Raw genomic sequence first — 27,607 nt, forward strand, 5'->3', positions numbered from 1 at the left:
GTTCTGGACTATTCTAGTGACTGTTCTTTCTGGTAAGAAAAAAATCCAGCCCTCAAATATTCAAAAGCACGCCCTCCACGTGAAAACGAGAACATTATTCATGGATGGGGGATAGATAGATACCATACCATATAACTCCCTTGAGTTCCGCAATGATTTGAGAAGTTTCGGGATCTTACACAAATTACACCTGAATCTAGGATACTGAAAAGTTTCCTCAGGAATACTAATGCGAATGGATATTTACCAACCGATAGTAGATTTGCTTTCAAATTCACAATAATGTATTTGTATCAAATGTTTACTCACCATCCCTATACCACTTGACTTCTGGATCAGGGGAACCACCGATACTGGAACACGTCAACTCCTGCTTCTTTCCTTCAGTGACTGTCACGTATGAACTTGGGGCTATGGCAGGCTCTTGAGGAGCCGTTAGTACGGTGAGTAAGTACCTCTGAACGTGAAGATTGGCTCCAGATCCTCCTGCTTTGACTTTACATTCGAACTTGCCGTTGTCTCGGTCGTAACTGGCATTGGATATCAATAAGTCATAGATACCGTTCTCCACTTGATAATTCAATCTGCAAAAAATTATTCAATGAGGTACGAGGCATCAGTTTCAAAATTTGACTTTTGTTATTTGTGAAATGAATTATATGAAAGGATGGTGAACCATATTCATCCTCCTGAGAAGTAAAAAAAATTGAGAAGATAAAACTTTTCTATATTCATCAAATTGATGAATTGAATATTTATAATGGAAACACTTTTTCAAAATTCAGGCGAGATATTTCTCCCTCATTTTTAGAGAACAGAAAGCTATACAAGTCATTCCAAAATAAATCATCAATATTATTGAGTTTTGCAAAAACATAATACGAAACCATCAAATGTAATAAATATAGTTTAAAAAACTAAAAAACACGTTTTTGAAGAATATCAAACTAAAAAGTTAAAGATTTTTTTTTCAATAAGCTTAAAACAAAAACGAACGAAAAATACTATAGTATTATTGTGAAAAAAGTGACGGGCGCTTGATATTCAAAAAATATGGCACAAATTTTCACAATAATACTACTATTTTACGTTCGTTATTGTTTTAGGCTTATTAAAGAAAATATTTTTAACTTTTTAGTTCGATGTTCTTTAAAAGCCTGTTTTTCAGTTTTTTAAAATATATTTATTTTTAATTTTTTAGTTTCGTATGCTATAAAGGCGTGTTTTTAGTATCTTCAAACTATATTTATATTATCTAAAGTTTAGGATCAATCAGCCGTATATTGTTTAAAAAAATGACCATTGATAGATTCCGATTCCGGAGAGGGAGCCTGAAAATCAGCTACCAAGCGCGCGTGTTAATAAAAAAAAAATACTTTTTTCAAATGAAGAAATACATGTAGAGTGATTTCGAATTATATCAAGGAGGTTACGTACAAGCTCCATCTGCCCGTAAAAAAATAACAATACGCCAATGGAAGTATCAAATGGGAGATACTCTGATACCATAGAAAATGAAACTACCCAGCGGATTTGCATACCTACTGTTTTCATCAATGGTCGGAGTAATTCAAGAGGTTTGTGTGTAATTCATCAACGTTTTATGTAAATTGGTTGAAAAAGGACAATTTTATTCAACATAGCTGGGGCGAGCCGCTAACAGAAGGTGATTTTAGTTAACTTTTGAAAACAACCTGTCGAAGTCGATGATTCGGAAGATAATTGAAGTGGATTACTAAATTATATAGCACTACATTATTTCTATATTGTTGCTCACGACTTCATATCGCAAAGACTTCAGTTTTTAGTTTTTTTCTTAGATTCTCTAACAGTAAAATGTTCCCATGTATTTGTCTATCTTTAATTTATAAGAAACCAAAGATTCAGCTGAACCTTGTGAATTGTATTATTTTTTCCCAATAAATATGTAGAGTAATTCTATAAATTGACATATTTTTGGAATTATGAACCGATTGAAATGAATCAGACACTAAATATTAAGGAAAGCTATTAAAATAGATTAGTGTTAACCACATCCAAATTGGTTGTCGTTATTATATGTTTATACTAATGATAATATTGATAAAATAATGGTAATGGTTGTCAACTCGCCTTCTCAAAATAATTTTAAGGGGTGGTATATTCAGAATATGAGGAGACAACTTTTACATGATTGAATAAACTGAATATTCAATATGAATTTCGTGAATTCACTCCAGTTACTTGTTTTACAGCCGTATATTTCAATAGAAATGTTTCAGCATCCTAATACTTTTCTGCGAAATGTTGCTACATATGGCTAGACACAAAGCAACAAAATTCATTCACGCTTATTAAAGGCAGATGTGTAGCAAATGGAATCGTCAGACCATTCATGACAACTGCGAGTATGAAATCAAATTTTAAGAATTACAGAGCCTTGACGTGAGACTGCTATAAACCAGAACATAAAACAATTCAACCTGGCTGAAAGACAATATACGCCTCTTGCAATCTGAAAGAAAACTGCATTCCTGGCGACTTAAGAACATAATGTACAATAGTAATGATAATAACGACGGAACGTGGAGCTTGAAAATGGAAGAATTCTATAGTAAATCGATGCCGAAGAAAATTACATTATGGAGTAAGAATATATTTTGAAAGAGATGCACTATTTTCCTTGTAGTTTTAGTAAACAGTTGGAAAAAATAGGTGATAACCGTCTTGTTTAGTGTCTGGAGACCAATAATTTGCTTTCCAGTTTCTCGGAGGAGGATCTCTTGATATCTTCGAGCACTGTTTCGTTAACAATAGTTGAGTCAATAGCTGAAAAGAATCTCAGAACCAAAATAGAAGATGCTGCGACAAATTATCGTATTATGGAAAATGGAATTACTCAGTGCTCTACTTCGAGTTTGTAATTCCGTCCAGTTAGATAGTTGAGAACATTCCAAAGGAATAACTCAGAATGTACCTATAAACCTCTGAAGAAGGTAGCTACTGGCGCCAGCGAAACGTCAGGAAGAAATTAAAAAAATCGACGCTCTTCAAAGCCGAAAAATAGTGACACTGATTCCAAAGGAAGTTTATAGGAGCATTAAGTCGATGCTAATCCAGATGTCCTTTATTTCAATGGCTTTGGGTGGATGCAGTTTTTTTTGGTGGGGTTAAATGACAAAAGCTAGCACATGTTTATGCTGAGCTGTTAGATATTGGTGTGGCCTATGAGTCGCTGGAGTTGCAGAGAGAAAAGAAATTGTAGTTTCAAATGTCTTCCTTCATTACGAGAAGTAATTGTATTGATTAGACAGAACTATTAATCACGGCTGTTTCTCAATAAAAGTCAATTAATGAACCTCCAATTGTTTAAAATGCAACGGCTTCAAAGATAAAGACAGAATAACTAAGTTCGAGTAATAGATATATCCTATGATACAATAATTTTAATGAAACACAAACACATTTTCACAATTTATTCTGGTGCTTTCATAAATAATCAAATTTGGAATTTTATAAAGAATATCAAACAGATTTTGGCTTTCTACTTCTCCATTTTGATACAAAAAAATATGGGAATCCATTCTTTCTCATAAATTGATTTCTCCTAAATATATACACCTTTCAGTTTAATCAAACAAATATGTATTGATATTTCAGTTGAACACATTTTTCTATTTTTAGGTATTCATTGATAGTCATTATCGTTATGATTGATATCTGGTTTCGATAAGTTGGACAATATTTTTAGGGAATAGTCCTTCTGAATATTTCATTGAGAGTAGTTGTTCCAAAATAAGCATGTACGATGAAAGGTTTCATTCAAGAAAAATGAAGTTGTTTTTTCTGATTATTTGAATGGAATACATTATCTGCAATTGAATGACCGTTGGTTATTTCTGTTTCATTCATCCATATATACTTCGAAAGAGCTTAAATAACTGTGAAAACTGATAGGAACAGCAGATAAAAAAATTATATTTTGCAGAACACATACAAACAGTATCCGACTCAAAGATAACACTTTTAAAAGGAAAATAATTGTGTAAATGGACTAGAGATTGAATCAAACTATTCACCCAGTATTAGTTTATAATTCTGACAACCATCCGAACCATATCAACTATGTTGAAAATTAGGAGATTCCCTACATTCGTGCTGAGTTGATAATTCAATCTGGAAAACGGGAAATGTTGGGTTTAACTACATCTGAATTAATTGGGGTATTAGATAGGGGTTGTATATTGCCGTCTGAGGTTTGTATTGTTATATCACAATCCTATGGATTAGTTGAATTAGACTAATTATTTGTAGCTCCACTGGGAGAGTATAAATGTGCTCACCGAAAACGAAATCAGATTTTGGAAAAATTAGGGATGAAATCAATATTATCTAAGGGACCATTAGATTAGTATTGGTGACTACCGACTACTCTAGATTCTAGAAGACTGAATTTGTTTTCATTTTTTCACGGGGCGACACAAATAACCTGTTTGATTTGGAGTTGTATTTTCTCAGTGCACAGTTCATATGAAAAAGCGACAACTGGAAAACTGCCGAATCTCACAAACGAATTACCATAGTTTCATCCAAATTATTGACTGATTTATACCTTGGAATTATTCATGAGATTCAATGGATTTTCTATACATATAATTTGAAAACACACAGTCGATAAAGTTCATTATTTTTGAAATTGATATGGAGCAGTGAATGGCACTTTTGAATGCAAATAAAATTGGTTGGTTCAATTTCAGATATAATGTGGTTAATCTGTTTAAAATCCGGTCAATTCAGACATCCGAGGGTACAAAAATTCACACCCAGCTCAAAGTTAGTAGGATTGTTCAAAACACCATCATGAAGGAAACCTAAAAATCCTCATCGATACCTGCAAAAATAATTAATCGGAGTTAAAGGTCACAAAAAACGGTTGTTTTGCTATTTTTAGCAAAAGTTTTAGTTCAAAGTGCTGAAGTTATCAACAGCGGAATTTGCTTTCTTCTCTCCATGTGCCATTAGCCTACAAACTCAGCGGTTGCTCATCAACATATTTAACGGGTATATTACCAAGTTCAAATGTGGTTTGGTTATTAGCTAGACCCAAAAGACTGGTTTTGGAAGTTGGTCGACAATACATGAGAACCAGTTCAGGCTTTACTCTCGCCTGCGCCGGAAAAACTGCTGAACACAATTTTTTGCAACTGTAAAAACGGATGTACTGCTAAATGTGGTTGCAAAAAAGTTGCACTGTTTCTTTCCTGTTTTTTTTAAGGATAAAACACAAGCACTACAGGAAAATCCTTGAGGCGCTCCCAAGGCCAGTTGTGCTCCAATGTTGAATGACCAACAGTTGTGGACCCAATATAGGATAAAAAAAACTTTCGTCTGATTTCTACTACGGTTTTTATCTATGACGACCGGTTTCGATTTGTTAAACCCTCCTCAAGTATACTGATACATTTTGTCAGAACAAGTATCACTTTATCCTATATTCAATAGGACTTTCTACAAAATAAATAGATCATCAATGGAACAAGTTGAGGATTCGTTCGATACCAAGGAGGAGACATGCAATGTATCACCATTGAGACAAATTACTTGCACTCAGGATGAAGAAGAACAAGGAGAAGAAGAAGAGGGAGCAGAAGTATTAGACGAATGAATGTTCCTATTTTTTACTAGTTTACACCGCTTTTATTATTTTCAACCCTTGCTAATATCTTTCATCATTCAATAAGTAGTTTCAAATTGGATAGAATCACAACAGATCCGTGGAATAGACCTTCCGGGGAAACCACAACACTTCCAACTCTTTGAATCGTTACATGTCAGAAACGGTGGCTCTTAGGAAAAAATATTCGCACATTTTTTACAGATAATTATCTGATCTACAATTTTTGTAACTAATTTTATGATAAAACTGACCGTTTTGCTGAAAATCGCGAAAAATCCCTTTTAGTGACCTTTGACCCAAAGTCAATTTTTTTCCAGGTATCGAATCAATGAGGAGTTTTTAGATTTAATTTATGATGGTGTTTTGAACAATCCTACCTATTTTGAGATGGGTGCGAATTTTTGTACCTTCACTCCTGTTTTTTGGTCCAATTTGAACGGATTATTAGGATAGTGAACAACGAAATGAACAAAAAAACCTTTACATTTCTGACTTATTATCTACACAAATACAGGTTGGAGAAAAAAGAAGCTAGCTGAAACTTTTTTTTAATTTGACAACAGATTTATTTGATGAATAATGAATTTTTATCAGCATTAGTCATTGTAATATTCTCAAATGTATGCGTAGATGCATTTATTCTGAGAATGAATAGAAAGCCATATTTGATGGCAGAATGCATGATTTGATAATTTAATTTTCAATTATTAACAATGAAATTCCTTACAATACTACTGAAAATTAACCAAGAAGAAATTTCAAACTTTTGAACGTTTAAATTGTACGTGATTATATCATCATTAAACAGGTAATTTCTTAACCCATGATCTAAAACTGTTGTTTTATGACATTTCACATAAAAATGAACCCCACACGGCAACTGTTTTAGTGGAATAATTATTGGCTTTCTTTGCAGCCATAATTCATTCCATGGCAACTACTGTGCCTGGTAATGGAATATCGAATTTATTGGTACTTTGTTTCTTTTTTCCCAGAAGAACAATAAAGAGTCCTGAATATCTTAGAAAGGCACGAAAAGGAGTTGTTATCGAACGTGAAAAGTTCATAAAATACATTCAGTAATTCCAGGTTAATTAACCATTTCATAATTATTTTCAAAATCGCTATTTTTTTGAAATATCATATGAATTGTCAAGAATGAAAGTGGCCAAAAATTTGCAAACCTGAGTTCTGAACAAAAGTGGATTCATTTGTAGCTTCTTCAGATCCTTTAAATCAACTTTCTAATACAAATAGTTTTTGTATAAGTTACTTCATTAAAATTATTAGTTGTGTTCAATAGAAAAAGTATAGTTCATTAGTTTGATTTTATTTTCGTCAAATTACAGTTAGAATTACAAATAATAAAAAAAATACCTGATTTAAATCTCCATTCAAATCATTCGATTTGAATGGCCTTGATTCCTGATCGAAAAAGATTAATTTTCAATGAGGTTAGGTTCAACTTAGGTAGGTTTGTTTTGGCCCACGAGTATTTTATCGTGAGTATGAATACTGAATACACACAAGCATTATATTAACTCATGTGTAAAGACATGATAAGAAAATAACTGGCAAGATGTACTGTGGACAAGACAAGATTTATTTTGTACTTAGAAAATCAGTGATTTTACAAATACCTAGGTAGTTAGAGAGGGGGATCAGCTTGGTCATTTTAGGGATAGAAAGGTCATAATAGCGGGTAAGTAATAAGGGACACAAGGAACAATAAAGGAATTGAAAATATAGCTATTTGTAGCTTACAATATTTACATGGAAATAGGCCTAAATATGCGGGTTGTTTAGGTAAAGATATTCGGGAATATTGAATGTTATGAGGAAAAGTGGATCAGGAAAGACATTAAAAGACCAACTGGAAAACCCGGATTGGGAGACCCTTGAGAATAATGAAAAACTAAATGACTTAAACAAGATTAGTTAAAAATACCGAAAATAAAAATAATGCCATAAAAGATTCTGCTTTGTTGTAGAAATTTTAGAGCTGGCAACTCTAGGCTAAATACTAAAAATTTAAGATTCACAATTCCTTGAAAAAATAATAACTTTGATAGCAAGATTTTGAGACCGAACAAGGTTATAAAGTAAAGTATAACACTTGATATAAATAATGTTGAACTTCAAATCTGACACCTTTTAACCTACAAATAATTATATGATAACCTGTCTATTCAATTTCGTTTACCTCTACATGTTCCCAGATCAAGTTATTGGTCATCCAAAAATATAAACAATAAAATAGCAGGGGGATGCCAGAAATGGATCAAAATCAAGGGACTTGGAACCACCTCTGCTGAAATCTCTGGTACGCTTTCAAATTATGAAATGGGTCAATAAGAAACATGAAAAGTACTGAAAAAATACAGAAAACACACAGGAAAATCTTGATAAGAGAACCATCTGAGAAACCAAACGAAAAACTGCTCCAATAGAGTAGGGATCAGCTCAGTTCTAGGGATACTCAGTGGGAACTGACCATTTCAAAGACATTTTAAGAAACCAGAACTGTATACCGGAGATTTTAGCTGCGGAAAATGCAAAAGAATAACAAAATATGATGAGACCATGAGATCCCAGCGATTTTCAGAGACTTGGGAGAAATGAACGAGTGGATAATCTGAATAATCAAACCTGTAGGTGAATTCCAAAAAAGTCACTTAATTTGTATTGATCATCTATGGGAGAAAACTTTAATGGATGGTTATAGATATCTCTCCATGATAAATTTAACAAGAGTGAGTCCAGTTCGATTTCTCTTCGATACAACTCAATTCACTAAAATCCATTGACAGTATGTCCAATTGTTTCCTGCGCTAGTTAGCTAAGTAAACACCTCACGTATCCCACCATTCATCAGAAGGTACAATACTATACGTGTCTACGTGAGGTGATGTACAACAGCGATGGATTTTCAATAAAAATGCCCATAAAGAAATTTTCTTGGCACCGACTATATCCTCACACACGTCAGTGAAGAGAAAATCGACGGAATGCGACATACAAACGTTTGTTTGAAGAGACGAAAGCGAAGCTATCAAAAGAGCTTTTGATGCCAGCTCTTACGTATTATGCGGAGTTACTTTCAGCTCTCATTACATTCGTTCCTGAAGCGTACACCACCGACAGGAGGATATAAAAGATTTCTGGAGGATTTGTTACAAAAAAAAGTGGATGCATTATGGGAAGCTTTTCAATGGGGACACGGAACACACGAAATGATTTGGTCAATTACTTTCGAAGATGCGGCTATTCGTCTGTATATTGGGGTAGATGTGGTACGAAAGACAAATTTTATTTTATTTGATAAAATGTTATGGAAAATAGCTGTAATTTTGAAATTCTTTGAATAATATAAAATAAAAGACTTAGAGATAGAAAACATATAAATACTGCCAGCAAGTTTATTGTTTTGTTCTTGTATGGGTGTGCAGAATCTCAATTTATACAAATGGGAATCAGTAAATTCATTCACAAAAAACAATAATGGCTATGGTAGGATTTGTAGGATTCTAAAAAAACGAAACTTTATCAATTATATTTGAGTCACTGAGTTCTTAAATCGAAATAATGACATATATGACTGAAATGTCATGGGAGGTCAACTGAGTTTTGAGGCATAGAAAGTTTCAGACATAGAGAGAAAAAATTTATTACAAATAGAGATTTGTCACTTCATACCGAAAATTTTAGGTTAGAATCTATTGAGGAAGCAGTTGAATATTAAAAATTTTTTATCATCACACAAGATAATTCAGAAGTGAAATGAAGATCCTCAACACTTTCACTCTTTTCGAATTGTAAAGAGTAAATAAAAGTTTCGAATTCAACTCATAAACAATGCATTGATACAGACACGTTATTTTTGCTCAAATGTCACAATGGAACGTTTTCTTCTACCCCGAAGAAGAAACGTGGAATTGGTCTTTTTAAAATATTTTCAGACGAAGCTTACTCCAACTAGCGAAACCTAACCATATCTTGTCATTTACTCAGATCATTCGCTTGACATTGAACATTTTAGTGAAAACCAACCGATCTGGCACTATTTTTTGTATAATTGTAGTTTTCTTCAATGAATTGAGCAAATTATACAAGCACAAATCTTTATGTTTCCATTACAAATTACTAATAACTTTACATATGAAATATATAATAAATGAAATAAACTGATTCTGCAAAAACATGCGTATACAGTCATAACTAGGAAACATAGTTGCAACTTATAATAACCGTCTATAAAATGCATGTTTTCAAAAAAAGTTGCACAGTATTATGTATCATAAAACTTCCCACCGGTTTTGACACTAATTAACAGTAATTAGCGGGAGCGGAGCCTGAGAAAAGTAAATTATATTCTCTCATATTCGCTGAGAAAATTACTAAATTAATCTCATTTGCACCAGTCATATATATATATAAATCTGTAGTCATGGCAAGAAAAATATGAACCCAGAGAAATCGATCGATAAACAGCATGTTAGGAGAGTTACACTTGAAGCTGTACAATCTCAGTTTCCCCCTAAAAATCAATTCCACAGAAAATTTTTGATAGTGTACAGGTAAACAAAGAATGAAAATGTATGCCAGAGTTGTTGAAAGAATTTTCTCGTTGCCGCATTGCTTTTGAAGTTTACCGCAGTCGTAAATGAAACGTCAGGCATAAAAACCTGCTAACCTCAACACAGTAATTTCTGACTGTGAAAGCTTTGTTCAACTCTCCCAATATTTCGAAATGAAATGCTTGAAAATGATGAGGTAACAAATATATGAAAAATAAAGATAATTTGGACATATTATGCAAACCGCACATATTATGCTAACCGCGTCAGTACGGTGGAGCTACGAGCAGGGATAGACAGCATTTCCATACAGAAAATAGCAGAAACGTCAGGTAGCTATAGCTGTCTCTGTGGTGACAAATTTTTAGTATTCTATTTCTTTTTATCTAGAGAAGCAACATTTTTATGAAAAAATGTTTGACAATTCTGCCTTGAAAGTAGAAGTAAATAATAATCTACCTTCCATTCACCTACATTATATAATGGCCGAGGCTATTTTGCTTTGTTGATAATTGAACGGTAGGTACGTTGATATTACAACACAGTTGTTAACCCGAATGAGTATGTTAACCAAAAAACGGTATACAAATTCATGGAGACAGCAGCCATGACATATAAAAAAACCTCTAAATGAAATGGTGGAAAAATAATCTGTTGACGATTCTGTTTTGAGTCACGTCTGTAATGAAATGATCCTATGTTGAGTACTAGTCAATTATCTACAGTTTTCGACATACACCAGCATCCGAAGTATTTAAAAATCCTTCAAGTTCCATGTGGGCTAAAGTTCATGTCGAAAAATTGCAGGAAAATGTATGGTTAACACGTCAACAAAATAGTACACTATCTTACTATACTTTTCGTGTTCGTTTGTATTGGAACGCAATCTGTCTTGGAAGATGGATCCATCCAAGTGGATGAGTGGGATGTCCCGCATGTACACCCGATTGAAGACCGTTCGATTTTTGGAGGGGTCATCTGAAGATGTGTATGAAGGTTGTCTGAAAAGTTTCCGACATAACAAAGGTACAAGATATTTTGTCAGATTTATTTTTCAACTGTCTTCTTTCAACCCCACTCTCAGCAATGCTTTCATTCGTGTAACCCGTCCAAATAGTACTCGGCATTTTCCTCTGCAAAATAATTGATCATGAAGGTGATTTGCCTCTTCATTAGATGAAAATCTGTTTTCAGAACACAATTTTCAGATGAGGGAACAAAAAGAAGTCGCTTGGGGCTAGATCTGGTGAGTGAGACGGATGATTCAACAGTTCAAACCGTATTTCGTTGATTTTCGCATGGCAACCGCCGAGGTGTGAGACGTTGCGTTGTGTTGATGAAACTGGATTTTTTTCTGCAAATATGGCTGTTTTTTCCGCATGTTCTGCCTTTAGCTTGTCAAGTAATGGTTTATTCTTTCTGAAGATAATCGACTAAATTACCTTCATGACTATCCCAAAAAACAGTCGCTATCACTTTCTCATTCAAAAAAACAGATTTGTTTTTTTTTGAAGCCTGTTCTCATCAGAACCTGCTTCAGGTAGCAGCCTCACGAGAACACAGAGAGGGGAAATCAGCAAATCAGGAATAGCAGACCATGTTTGGACCCATCAACACAACATCGAGTGGTCCCAAGCTGAGATCATACACAGAGAGGAACATTGGTTTAGGAGAAAATTCAAGGAAGCCGCATACATGTTGTCCAACAACGTATTCAGCCAAGCTAGGGTAGAGATACGCAACATATGGAAACCTATCATCAAGCGAAAAATGACCAACTCCCGCCAAACGGTCATCTCCCATTGAAGCGAAACAAATGGAAAGCGGGAATAAGTGAAAGTACTGGAACGACCCATAAATAGTCATTTCTCGGAGGAATCAGTCCAGTCATCACCCGAAGACGATTGTAGATACTAACAATGGAAACGTCGTGAACTAACGTGGCTTGGAATCTTTCAACTTTTTTATTTTTATTTACATTTCTATTTCTTTAATTATAATTTTTGTTCAATCGTTCTATTTTTACTTGTATTATATTTCACTAGTATTTCATTTCAGGTTATCTTTGCTTAATATATTTGTTATTTTCAGCTATTCATTTTTGATTCTTCTTTTTCAGTTGTTTCAGGGATTTCAAATCATTTTTATATATTAGACAATGAAAGTCCGAACTAGTGAAAGTCATCATGAAACATTGTCAATCACTTTCAAACAATAGTTTCAGACGAGGTTTTACAAGTAGGGAGTTGCCATTTAAGAATATAAAGTTGGGTTAGCTATTATATCATTATTGAGAAAAAAAGTGTTCGGCTTTCTACTACTCCATCTTGATAGAAAAAAAGATGAGGGAATCTTCCAAAGCAAGGAAGTAATCAATTTGAAAATAAGTAACTCTATACATGGATGTGTAGATCATGCAAAGAAGTAACTTTCAGACACAAACTGAAAGAAAGTCCTCCTGATACAGCTTCTTTCATATAAACATTGAATTACACGAAAGAAAAAAAATTATTTCGAAACAAATACTTTCATATGAACACTGAATTATACAAAAGATACTTTTCTCTACTCAGTTTGTATTTCAAACTCATTAACATGAGTTCTACTTTAAATGAATGGTAACAAATTGCACTTACATGGAACACTGTCACCCTCTCACTGGTATACACCGATGTTTCGCCTTAAGACACTTGCCCTAACGCTCTTCAGTACCAAATTGGATAATATTATAAAAAATACACACAATTCATTCATGAATTACGATTTTTCAATGTCACGGAATAAGCTTGATCTGCTTATGTCATCGATGACATCGTAATGACATTCATTCACCTATTTGATTCAATCCCAGCTAAGAGGAATCTTATTTGAATTGAAGGGGTTATATTTTTAGGAGTGATTAATTTTTGAGAAAGAAAAGTTTTTGGCTTCCTACTACTCTATCTTGATACAAAAAAAGATGAGGGAATCTTCCAAAGAAAGGAAGGAAGTAATCAATTTGAAAATAAGTAACTCTATACATGGATGTGTAGATCATGCAAAGAAGTAACTTTCAGTAACTCAAAAATTAATCACTCCTAAAAATATAACCCCTTCAATTCAAATACATCATTATGTTTGCTTTAAGTTGCTTTCAGTGATTTCTAATACTTTATTGGGTTGCTCAGTTATACCCATTGTAAGTTTTCGAATTGTCACTCTGTATATACAATCGTATGAAGCCTGAATTCGACATGTTTGAATGTTGTGCTTGAGCACAGTCCGAACTCCACGAATCAAAATATAACTTCCAATTACAAACCCGTCGAACGCAAGTCAATTACTGGACTCCAGCGTGGATCTACCGACATCAAGTTGCTCAACTCCAGAACTAATTACAATCAGAATAAAAATTGATCGAAAGATCACTCACCTATAATTGGTATCCAGCGGAACGTTTCCGATGGCTACGTTGTCGTGGGTCTGCTTGTTTTTCTTGGCCCAATAATAAGTTAAAGTATCCCTGGACGATTGAGGAGGAAACCGACACTCCAGCGTCACGTCTTCGCCCTCCCTTGTGTCCCTAATCCCGTCTTCGGAGGAAACGAACGTAACTGAAACAAAAATATAGGTGAGAAAATATCGTCGGAAGTAAAATGATTATTTGATAACAAGCTATCACTGAAAATTATTGAACCTTTTTTTCACTCAGGATTATACAGTTTGAAAATAAGATTATATTTTCAAACCAATATGAGGTAGGATGTGTCTTATAATTGTTTTGATAAGGAACTATAGCGTTATAAACTTCATGGAGACTGTACATTACAAAAAATTGCATGTATCCTTGTGATCAGTAAAAGACTTCAACAAATTTCATCATCCAAAAGAACTTGACTTGTCAAGTGATTCCAAAAGTCCTTCTCTCACAGGAGTAACTGAAATATCAACTTGGGCACTGATTGACTATGAATGGGAAATCAGATTATTGCTGAATCACAAAATTTGATTTTGAAGTTGAAGTATTTCGACTATGATTGCTCTTTGCTTCGTCCAACTGAAATGATGGAGCATATTGATTAGTTGACATTGAAGAGTATATTGGAGTATTATTTTCTACTGTTTTCGGTAATATTCCGTTCTGGTTAACTCCATATTACGGTGATTATTAAACTCTGGAGTTCGATAGTTATGATTGATTCGAAATGGATAACGAAAACATACATTATTTTTTATGCATAAAACCGATCACCACAGGCGATTCACGTTGGATTTGAATCGCTGGAGATTAAATCCATTCGATAAAAACGTTCAAACGTTCTCAGGTCTCCACAGTAAATGGTTATTAAACAGTGAAGTTCGAGGTGTACTGAAGTGAACCTCCAAACGATGAGCAGCCACAGTCCGTCGAGTATTTCTGATAAGTACCGCTCTTGGTAGAATCAAATATGCCAAGTCACTTGAACAGTTTCCGTGAAATTATCTATAGAAGAGAGACAAATCTCCAAGCTTTCTTCAATGTTCCAGACTATCAAGGTTGCAAGTGATATTTGTGTCTCCAATTAGGCGGATGGCTCTTTTCTGGATGGAACCCCCAGCTTCAGGTTATGCCTAGGGCGGAGCTCCACACATGAGAACAATACTCCAAAAAAGGTCTGATCTGAGATTTATGAAGCTTCAAAAGTTGCTGAGGTGTGTACAGTTTTCTGGTTCGGAATAATGTTCCAAGCTTTTGAGAAGCAGCCTTTGCAATTACAATTGTGCCAATTGTGTTCATTTTAACCTCCAATAAACTTATCAAAGCTGAAAGCGAAATTGTCTGTTCTGACAGTATCATTTTCGGTTCGGAGTTATATATCTTTTCTGAGAAAACCGATGTCTGAGTTTTCATAGGATGGAATTGAACCTGCTTACTTTTACCCAAATCGGAAATCAATTTTAGACCCTCATTAAGATACCTGTGAAGATGTACATCCACAACCGATGTCCTGGAATCCAAATGGAATGACGAGACAAGTGTGCTGTCGTCAGCAAAGCAATATATCGTATTCTTAGTAGAAGGGTAGAAGACAATATGGATATCTGGGGAACCCCAGCGTTGATGGTGAAAGTATTAGAGAAATATCCATCGACGGCCACTTGTTGGGAACGCTCTTTCAGGAAGCTGGAGAGCCACACAATCCGAAGCCATAGCATCGAAGTTTGACCAGCAAAACCCTCATGCCATACACGGTCAACGGCCTTAGAAATATCAAGCGCAACAGCTCTTGACTCTCCATGTTTCTCGATTGCGTTATTCCAAATATGGGTGACATACGTCACCTGTTGATCTTTGTTACCAAAAGCCATACCGGTGATCGCTCAAGATGTTGAAGCCTTCCAAATATTTAGGGATATGGTAGCTTTCTCCACAATTTTCAATATCACTGTTAACAAAGCGATTAGTCTAAAGTTATTTGGAAAATTTTTCTTGCCCTTTTTGGAAGGCTGAACGCGAGTAATTTCCCAACAAGAACGAAAAACCCCTTTTTTATAAGACAGGTTGAAAAGTCTGCAAAGTACTGGTGCGAGTTCGTTTGCCACTTTTCAAGTACGATGACGGGCACTTCAACAGGACTAGACGCCCTGTTGATATTAAACTGTTTCTCCACAGTTTTCACCCTGCATCTAGAAGAGAATGACGCCTTCGACGTTGTTCTTTCCAAATTTGATATTATATTTGTAATTTGTGGATGAACCATAATATTTCAATAAATATATAGCAAAAGATTTGAAAGAAACCACAGCAGTTTCATTTCAGCTAAGCTTCATCTGCTGTTTTGCTGATTTTTTACTGCCTGCACTGTGATAGACAGTTATCGATATCTGTTGGTTTTGTATAATGAACATATACTGACCTGACCTCTCAAGATCTGTTACTGACTAGTCACACTAGATCAATTTATTGTTTTATTTGCAGTTTGAGCAACTTTTGGTTATGGAATCTGTAAAGCTAAGAAAGTTTTTTTCTGCGTAATATAATTTATTATGGAATACTCCTGTACAAAAATATATCTCCGAGAGTCTACTTTTATTCCACCTGTAAAAGTAGCCATTACGTAAAAAACAACGAGTGGAAAAATGACCATTCAGTAATGTACAACCTCCATATACCCGTACCAAGCAGCCATTCCTCGAGAAAACACCGTTAAAGTGTACCTTTATTTCACGAAAACTCACTAAGTGGTTCATAAATTCGCAATGCAACCATACGTCTGTCTACAAAACAGGCTGCAAGATTGTGGTTATGCTTGTGGCCATATTTCACAGCCTACTGATGGCTCTATAGGACGTCACCCGTCAAGAGAACAGATGAAAAATAGCAAAACAAACGTTGATAAAATGTGCTCCTCTGATGGTATTTCTTATTTCTGCACATATGTTGCATAAAGGGTGCCTGTCACGATCTTTAGATCGCGATTTTTTCGGCTGAATAAACGACGGTTTTTATTAATGCGGATGGGAAAAATTATTCGTAGAAAAACGGCAAAATGCGACGTCTGAGTTGAGATATAGACGTTTTATGTTCAGAGAAAACTTCACTAAATAAATAATGTTGATATTTCAACGAATGTTTTGCGATATTGCGTGTTTTGTTTTTATATATACCTACGATAAAAGAGGGTCCTAACAATTCATCTACGATGAATCGCTTTCGAATTCATGTGAACACAGCAAAGATCAATAGAAAAACACTTTTATGTTGTACAGGGTGTGACATAAACACGTTAAAATATTCAAATTATGCATTACTGAAGCAATATTAAGAAAAAGGTACTATATAAACTTGTGTCCGGGTATACAGGGTGTTGAAAATGAATGGTTTGTACGTTTTTAAAAAATTACTTTGACAAAAAATAAGTTATTTGCACGAAATTTGGTATCTGGAGATTTTTTCACGTAGGAAATCATAATTTTGTATTAATTTTCATGTAACATCTAGAGAGCGCTGCATATGCTGTGATTATCTATTTCAATTTGCCCTAACTTTTTTGACAGTGCACATTTGGTAGTTTTCATGAAAAATCTCACACATTTTATAAGTAAAAATGGTATACTTCGTAAACAACGCTGGAGGTGACCGTTTTCGAGATATTTACAATTTTCTATATCGATGCATATTACTTAGCTCCTAGGGCGCTAAGTAAAAAGCTGAGAACATTACAAAAACTAAGTATGTGATGGGTCTCGTCAAAATAAACAACTTTACCACATAAAATGGTCATCGAAAAGTCATTCGTTTTCAAGATACAAATAACTAACATTTCAAAAAACTCAAAAAGAAATCACCCTAGCATTATTGAGGAAGTGTACCTTTTTTACTTGGATTGGGAAAATTGGGAGGTTGTTTTATTAAAAGTACCAGAAGTTTACTATCAAAAACGAGCAATTTCCCACGTCAAAAAACCCCTGGGTACAATTTCGCGCAGATAACTTATTTTTGCAGAAATTATTTTTAAAAAACGAACAAAAAAATTAAATCTGTATCACCGAAACGAAACATTGCAGCAGAAATACGTAACTTGAATATTTTAACATACTTATGTTACATCCTGTATATACTGGTGTTCATTGATTATCTTCTTCATGCAGTCATAGTTCACTGTGGTTCTGGCGTTGAATCTGGTCATTAATACGTATTGGTCAAATACAAAACGGACTGGTTTAAGTTTGACGATCGTGTCACTAAATATTATGGCAATATCTTGAATTTATTGGAGCCTCTGGAGACTCTATGACATTGGAAGATCAAGATCTTCAAATGATTTGGGGCCGTAGGTTTTTCTGCAGCTAAAAAAGCAAGTCGCCCCGGAGCGCCAATAAATGTTTACAATTTTGTGATTACCACCAAAAACAGTGAACGGGAGGGATCCCCCATATAATATTTTGTGTATATACATCATTCGATGTCAGCTGGTATTTCAACTTTAATCAGTAGATCATAAATTTTCCTCGACCGTAATTTTCCATTCATAATAATATTTAAATAATTTTTGATCACTTACAATACTGGAATTTGAGGGCATTGATGTAACAAAATTTGAAACTATTTGTTATCATGACGTACATAAATATATCGATTCATTATGCAAAACAAAAATTTCGTTGGGTAAATTGATAGATATTTATTTGTACTGATTACTGATTTGAATATATACCCCTCCAAAAGTATTTGGTTCACAATTAGACTCATGATGTAACACATTTATGGAACAATTATTCAAATTTATACAACTATGTTAAATAGGATTTTTTCGATATTTCAGACATGATACGTTGTTATGTCAGTATTGACAGTAGTATAGTATCAGAATTGGCGTGTTCGTAGACGAAACAAAAACACAGACAAAATACAGAAACTTTTCGTAGTTGACAAAAACAGTCGCCAGCGACACAAACTCTTCAATTCTTATTTTGTCAAATTTTTGAGTTGTTGAAATTGCCACAGTTGCTGTTTTGTTGTGGTTTTGTCCGACTGGTGGAAATCCGGCTTAATTGACAAATAAGGAACGACAAAAATGAAGAGAGAAAACTACGTTATTGTTGAAAAGTCAAAGTAGATTTTAAAATTATAATTAATATCTACTAGATATATCACATTTCAATAGAAAAATGAAATAATGCCAAAATAATCTTTTGACATTCTACTTCCCCAACATTCTCTAAAGAATGGAAAATTGTGAATGAGGAGTTGAGTGTCTAGCACCTTCGAAAAGTACACCTGGATATTTAGTTTTTCCCATTTGGAGTACCTGCAAATTGTAATTCAATGTTCATATTCAAAATTGATTGTTTACGACGGGTTATTTTCTTCCAATTTAAGATAAATTTCTACGCATGAACAAAATATTTTTGCAAAGAGTTTTCATTGATATATCAAATTCTTTTTTTACTACTTCGAAAATTACCCACTTTCCATAAAATGATTGAAAAGTAAAAAGCGAAAAGGGTTTTTCTCTGTTTAAACTGAGGCAACATCGTATCTGAAATATACATTTGATAAACTTTGGACTGCTGTCTTCAACAGAATCCACTTCTGTGACTATGAAAATCTATTTTTTGACGTACTAAACCTAGGATATCTAATACAATAGTACTTTCATTCCAGCCTTCAACTATCTAGTGCACTTTTATGCCTATCAATATACCTATCAAGTCTTTTAATGTTCGAATTTACGTAAGAAAGAGAGAAATGACATCTTCAACCAACTTGGCGACATGAGAATATGATCTTCAATAATGATACCGAATAGGGGTTACTAATAATGAGCTGTTTGGGACCATTGTCATTGTTCATAGTTGTCATGACGTATTTTGCTATTTCTGAACTTCAAAAAGCATTCCAAAAGACTTATGTCACGACAATCACAAATATTTGTGTTTTATTCTATGTCAGCCCACAGTCTTTGACGTTTTTTGGGAACCCTCAGAATTTTCTGATCCTTGATATCAGATATGAAACTCATTTCGACTCAAATACTAGTATATATATCTATACTAATATAAACGAGAAAGTTTGTGAGAATGGATATATGTATGTATGTTTCTGGCTCTTTCACGGCTAAACGACTGAACGGATTTAGATGAAACTTTACATAAATACGGCGTATACATCAGAGTAAAATATAGGCTACGATTTAGAAAGATTTTGTACAGTTTTGGTCATATTATAATGATAAGTATTATGTAAGTCGGAAAAATTCTTGCTCCCTGAAAGCTATCTTGGAGTGCCTTCTACCTCTACTGTTAGAGGTATATGCAGATAATATATACCGTCAGAATGTTGATCTTAAATAGTTCTAAATAAATGTCCACAATAGCATATACCTACCTCTTATGTGGTAGCCACTATATGCAAAATACTCAGCCATTTACAATGCACAATTGCGAATATTTCTCAAATTATTATGAAAATTGATACAATCGTATGTCGTTTTAAGTATTTAATACAGATAAAGTTTGCCTTCTACACTAAGTAATTGGGACGAATCGTTTGAAAGTTATCACGATAAGATTAACTTGGTGCAACGCAGTAAGCCAATGTGCGTCGCGTCTTCTGTAAGGCGACGGGGGACGATGGAACATCATCTCCGAGAACGCGGGCAGACGCCGTTGGCGGTTGTGTTTGTTCTGCGAATTTCTTTATAGATAACATAATTCGATTCTCTAAGCTATTCATTACTAAATGCAGTTGGCATATTTTTTTAGTTACTATATTCTAAACGTAATCATATAAATTACTAGCTTCTGCCCGCTCTTATATTAACGTACAACCTAAGCTACTGAATCTAGAATCCTTAAATATGCAGGTAGGTTCTTTGTATAGCGTAAATAACCATCAAGAAAGGGAATCAGGCATCTCCACTCCCAAGGGGGAAAATGAAGATGGAAACCTGAAGTTTTGGATTAATGAAAAAATATTATTCAAAATGTTCTGTCACGAAACTCAACGTGACAAACCAAATTCTACGCCGGCGAAGCCGCGGACAACAACTAGTGTGTTATAAAAATAATTGGTTGGTTCGAGGATATCGAATCAGACCCTGTATTTCTTCTAAAGTCTTTCCTATCTATACGTATACTGCTTAGGCAGAAAAACTTGGAGTTTAATCAAGCATTCGTCCTACATTTCATTGGAAGTCTGTGCGATATTCTTGGAGTGATGTTTTTTACTGATATATCGGTCCAGTTTTTGGCGTCCATGAGATTTTTTCCTGTAATTCCTGTATTTTTTCAACCGTATAGTGAATATAATTACTCAGCAGCAGCAGCAACTGTTTATATTATCGTTACCAAATCAATCAGGCATATCTTAGAAAGCAGCTGTCTCGCAACAATCGTGCTATCATTACTCCAGATATAAGACTGAATTTTTTTCTTTCAGTCACGTGTTGGCTATTGAATTATCATTGCAGTGGCGAGTTACTCGACTGGAAAATCAACTCGTGATTAGGTTTTACATAGCCAACTATTATTTTCTCCTTCTAGTATACTCATAAAGAGTAACACAGTTGTTGGGGAGGAATAGAGACCATAATCGAATGGCGGCTGACGGGAACGTTGAAACAGAAAATTTATCTGTTGGTTTTGATCCCAACCGCATATTTGAATTGCCCTGATCACAAAAAAAAAATGATTTTGTGGATTGTTCATCATTTATTTACAAAACGTGATATCCTTTTGATGAATTGTATGAACAAAAAGGGTATGCATTTCAGTCCATTTTTTATCGAAGGGATTTATTAAAGACTAATGGAAGGTACCAAAAAAAACAATAATCATTCACATATTGCACACAAATCATATGCTTTCAGTCAGTTTAGATGCCGGGTTTGAACAATATAATTCCAAAAAACTACAGTTGACTGAAAAAGTGCTTTCAACGGATACTTATTTTAATTTTGTTAATCTCTTTTAAAAGTGGCGACATTATCTACCAGAAACTATGAGACTTCAAGTTCATATCTGGAAAATCAAACCAGTCAACCCTTAAAAAACCTCCATATTTATTAGAACATTGTGTAGTATCAAGCAATGTGTGTAGTTTGTTTGAACTGTGTAGCATCAGGCAAATCTTAATGTTCCAAATGTCTAAATAATTTTTAGATTATATTATCTTTCGAGTGATTTACATGACCCGTCAAGGAATGTAAGTCAATTGCTTGGGTAATTTTTTTCTCTGGTATAGAAGACATATTCATTCTACCAGTACCAGATTATCGCTGTAAGTAGTTTTCCGAACTGTTATAATTTGTTTTGTTAGTTTGAAAGTGCCAACAGTCAATACGCGAATAAATTCAAGTTTTGAGAAAAAAAATAAGTAACAAAAAAATTATCTAAAACGGTTTTATTGAAGAAAAATATGTTTAAAGTCTGTTTAAAATCTGTTTTTCCGTTAAGCAGCTGTCGCACCCCTACGAACGACAATCCTCAGAAGTCGAAACTTGTGCGAGCTAAGGATTAACGAGGTCTTACCTTTCAACGTGTGATTCCTAACACAAAGATAATAATGATGTAGATAATAAAATCGTTGGGCGTAACTCAGGTCACGCTTTGTACAACAATTTTATCAATTGTTTTTATCTGATCAATACCGTAGACTGCTGAAGTGAGTGGTGTGATGACTCCTACCTAGGACCTTACGAATTATTTTTTAGCTTTCAGTACATTACCTACATTATTATTATCTTTTTTAATAAAACCGTTATAAACATTTTTTGTTTGTTTTATTTTTCAGTCCAGTTTTATTTGTTACTCAATTCTTCTCTCTTACCATGATTGAAAATTTAATGCTTGCTATAAAACATTATTACCAACAGTATCAGTAGTTTGCAACACTGTCGTACCTTCAAATTCATAATTTTTTGCAATCTAACCTCCATATTTAACGTGTATAAATAAGACTAGTAAAGACATGTCCCTATTTGAGGAAAGTAAATGTAAATCTCTGAAAGAATAACACATTGTTTTCCGTATTTTTCATTATATCAAAAAAGAAAACTACCGGGTGCTTTTACGGCAAAGTGCAGATATATATTGTAGAACAAACCAAATATTGCAGATCACATCGTAAAACTAAAGTGCACGTAGCATAAAGAAAACATGCTTTGTCTTCTAAAACCCTATTTAAGTTGAGTGCATAGCTGAATAACTATTTCTGGACGTATTTGTTGCGGTTTGTTGACTGTATAACAAACTCACAGAAACTGGTTTATGCAATATTCAGAATGCAGAATGCAATATTCTGTATAAACCACCAACCATATATACTAGTGTAATCACGTAATGAAATTAGGCTGATTCTCTGAATGCAACATTCACAAATTCAGGCCAGAGCAGATCAGAATGTTTTATAAAAAGCTTAGTATAATTGGATTTGAGTTGCTTTCACTGTTTCAATATAAAGAAACCTTCATAATATGCATTTATTACATTGTGCAGTATATCTGTTTTAATTCTATAAAGAATTGCTGAAAAGCTTTTAATAAAAAAACTAATCTTTCCTGAAAATATTTCTTTTTCTATTTGAATAACAAATCTAATAGATGTTTCGAAAATCTCAAAACGAATAGAAGAGATAAATCATGATTTTTGAATCATGAAACTTATAGAGTGAGTCAACCCATGAAAAACCACTGGTGTGAAGTTATCCACATCCACAAAGCACACTGAGAAAAAATATCGCATTATTATTTTTTCATTTATCGACTCTGCACACCTACTATTTTTCAATATAATACGATTATTGACTGAATTAGTGAAAAACAGAGCCGTCCTAGTTTATTAAACTGGCTGAAGGGGTGAAAATAGGGTGGAAATATTTAAAAAAATCGTGACATGAAAAACCGACTTTGTACACCTACAAAATTGAGATATGTTATCCCTGATGATATATTCGATAGAAAAAACTTCACGTCATAGTTTTCCAGGCCGTTTGAGGGGGTGAAAATGGGGTGAAAATATCAAAAAATGTCTCAACATGAAAAATCGACTTTGTACACCTACAAAATTCCTGACACCTGATTTGACGAGAAAAACTTCACGTTATAGTTTTCCAGGCCGTCTGAGGGGGTGAAGTTGTTTCAGACGAATAGATCATCAGAAATAACATATCTCAATTTTGTATGTGTACAAAGTCGATTTTTCATGTTGAGACATTTTTTGATATTTTCGCCACATGTTCACCGCTTCAGACGGCCTGAAAAACTAAGACGTGAAGTTTTTTCTGTCGAATAGATCATTATAGATAACATATCTCAAACATGTAGGTGAACACATTCAATTTTCGAAGATACGATTTTTTCAACTTTCTACCCCATATTCACCCCTTAACGCGGCCTGGAAAACTATAACGTGAAGTTTTTCTCGTCAAACCGGGTGTCAAGAATAACATACCTTAATCTTGTAGGTGTACAAACTCAATTTTTGAATATATGATTTTTTCAAGTTTCCACCCCATTTTCACCCCTTCAGACGGCCTTGAAAACTATAACGTGAAATTTTTTAATCGAATAGATCATCAGGAATTCCATATCTCAATTTTGTAGGTGTACAAAGTCGATTTTTCATGTTGAGACATTTTTTGATATTTTCACCACATGTTCACCCGCTTAAACGGCCTGGAAAACTATAACGGGAAATTTTTCTCGTCAAATCGGGTATAAGGAATAACATCCACTAATCTTGTAGGTGTACAAACTCAATTTTTAAATATATGACTTTTTCAAGTTTGGGGCCATCCATAAAGTACGTCACACGAATTTTAGGACTTTTGAACCTCTCCCCCCGTCCTTGTCACAGGTTGTCACATTTTTATAACCCCCCCCTCCTGATGTGACGTCACACATTTTTTAAATTTATGTATGTATTTAAAAATAATCGAGAGAAAACAGCTATTTTCATTTTTTACTTATTTTTATTAAATAATAATCTAATAAAATCAATATAAAGTCCAACATTTCATAAAACCGAAAAAACAAACGACTAGTTAGAAAATAATAAACGATTAATTATATCAAATTCAAAATTCTCGTGAATTTGAGAATCTCACTTGTATTACAACGCCGCTCTAGAAGTTAAATGACGTTGCATGAGAGATTATCTCTTAGCAAGAATGCTAACTTATTAATAAATATATATCAAGTTCGTAAATTTTTAAAATTTTCAATTCACATTCAAACTTTGCGTTTTAGTATTTTAAATTTTAACATGTGACGTCACAAAACTATTGACCCCCCATACCCCTTGTCACACGATGTCACACTTCGGTGATACCCTCCCTCCCCATTAACGTGTGACGTACTTTATGGATGGCCCCTTTCCACCCCATTCTCACCTCCTCAGACTGCCTGGAAAACTATAAAGTGAAATTTTTTCAGTCGAATAGATCATCAGGAGTAACATATCTCAATTTTGTAGGTGTACAAAGTCGATTTTTCATGTTGACACATTTTTTTATATTTTCACCCCATGTTCACCCCCTCAAACGGCCTGGAAAACTATGACGTGATGTTTTTTCTGTCGTATAGATCGACATGGATAACATATCTCAAACTTTTAGGTGTACACATTCAATTTTCGAAAATACGATTTTTTCAATTTTCCACCCTATTTTCACCCCCTCAGACGGCCTGGAAAACTATAACGTGAAGTTTTTTCAGTCGAATAGATCATCAGGAATAACATATCTCAATTTTGTAGGTGTACAAAGTCGATTTTTCATGTTGAGACATTTTTTGATATTTTCACCCCATGTTCACCCCCTCAAACGGCCTGGAAAACTATGACGTGATGTTTTTTCTGTCGACTAGATCGACATTTTCACCCCTTCAGACAGTTTAATAAACTAACTAGGACGGCTCTGTTTTTTACTAATTCAGTCAAAAATCGTATCATATTGAAAAATGGTAGGTGTGCAGAGTCGATAAATGCAAAAATAATAATGCGATATTTTTTTCTCAGTGAACTTTGTGGATATGGATAACTTCAAACCCCTTGAAACACCTCCATATTTATTAAAACATTGTGTGGTTTCGAGCAATTTGTGTAGTTTTCTTGTGAATGTATAGTATCAGGCAAACCTTGATGTTTCAAATGTCTATGGTGAAATATCAGCAGCAGTTTCATATACAGTTCTCTATATAAGTTATACAGAAAAAGTTTTTTCAAAATAATCCGTTATTGTTTTTCTCTTTGCGAAATACACGGTCATTTTGGACTGATTTGATTTCTATTCTAGCTAGATTTAGTATACATACTTTTTCCCCGTTTCGAAATTTGTCTGCGAGATTGAGTTGACACAATATATTGTAGTTCGCTGTTTAGGAGTTTACTTGAGCATATTCACGTACAATACAAAAAAGGTTGTAGGTACAATGTTTCAGACGATTCATGATTGGCAACGCTGAAATCACTGTAACTGTAATTGTACAAGTGGGTTAGTATTCTGATATATATAACTTTTATATCTAGTAGACGTAAAGTTATCAGTTAGCATTGATTGTTTTGCAGAAACAATAAGTGAATAGTGAATCAATATCACTATAACGTACACTTAATGACCAAAATACTGAATCATTTTATTGAATGTGGTAAATATTTCATTATAAAAGTACTTTCAAGTTTTCTTTTAAATATTATATGACCAGTGTGGCCAATTATGTAATATCTGAAAATGGACTGAGAAATGTTCACCATTTTGACGTGAAATACGGCACTAGACAGTTAAAACTTCAGAATCATTTTTTTCACTTTGTTATACTTATACGATAATTCTTAGATTTCACTAACCTTGAATGCGTAAAATACACCTACAATTGTCACCGAAATGCCTTCATTCTGTTATTTTATTCATTCAGATGAACGATCTAAATGGGCATAAAGTATATGAAAAAATTCATAAAGACAAAGTAAATAGATAATGAATACAAGAACTGAAATATATAAGATCGCAGAGGAAACAAATGAAATAGGAAAATAGAAAACAAAAACAGGAAGAATGTATATGTCAAAAATTTGTTTGTTTTTGATTTTGAACTGGTTTGATTATTGATTTATTTTTTATTTTCTACAGAAGTCGATTTTATGATTTCGGACCATAGTAGGATACGAATTTTTGTGTAATGTCTTTTTTGAAGAGAGCTGTTCCAAATTTTAATTGTCAACTGCGTTATTCATCACTGTTGCACGAGTTATATGCAACCACATTAGAGCTGGTATAAAATGAAACTGAAAGCTGTTGCTCAATAGTTGCCCCCCTTTTGATAGAAATTGTTCGTTGAATAATGAATATTTTTAAAGCAATATTTTTAAATAGTGCGTAAACTGTCAATGGTTTTGCTGAAAGTGTAAACTGACACTATTAAACAATATCGGTCTATAGTTTTTGCACTGATGAGGGTTGGACTTCAAAAATTGTTTGTAGGTGATCTGTTAAAAAATTGGAGGATTCCATTCAATGGAAAAGTGTAGGAGACTGGGAAAGATATTACGAATGAAATTCGAAACACCCATTCTTCTCTGTTGTATTTTCCTTCCGTTATGAATTTATATCATGTGTATAGTATAAATCTGTATGGTTAGCATCATGAGGTGATTATTCATCTACTAGTGCGGAAAATCTGTTTTCATCAGATTCATTTTAGGTCAGAGGTTCCAAATCTATACCTATAAAGCATCTGTTATTACCGACTTTCAATACACATAGTGTAGATCACCATACATTATTTCTACAATATTAGACTATGCAATTATTATGGATATGTATTAGGTATTTTTATTTTTCAGAAATCAATGGTTGTGAAAGTGAATTTCACAACCTATTTTGCAATGTAGATATTCGTTAGATGCCATGAAA

At 33.9% G+C, this 27,607-nt stretch overlaps 1 protein-coding gene across 1 annotated transcript in view; it reads right to left on the minus strand.

Annotated features, from left to right (window-relative positions):
* The window catches only part of ed (hemicentin protein echinoid), a 263,620-nt gene that overhangs the window by 56,260 nt on the left and 179,753 nt on the right, over positions 1-27,607 (minus strand). The window contains exons 2-3 of the mRNA XM_023156390.2: positions 13,646-13,826; positions 310-584 (exon numbers count right to left, since the gene is read on the minus strand). Coding sequence (XP_023012158.2) covers positions 310-584; positions 13,646-13,826 — 456 coding nt within the window. The remainder of the gene's footprint in view (positions 1-309; positions 585-13,645; positions 13,827-27,607) is intronic.

This window comes from Leptinotarsa decemlineata, unplaced genomic scaffold (genome assembly GCF_025532065.1).
Source record: "Leptinotarsa decemlineata unplaced genomic scaffold, Ldec_3_MD MMD2_tig00026294_RagTag_RagTag, whole genome shotgun sequence".
Classification (NCBI taxonomy): Eukaryota; Metazoa; Arthropoda; class Insecta; order Coleoptera; family Chrysomelidae; genus Leptinotarsa; species Leptinotarsa decemlineata.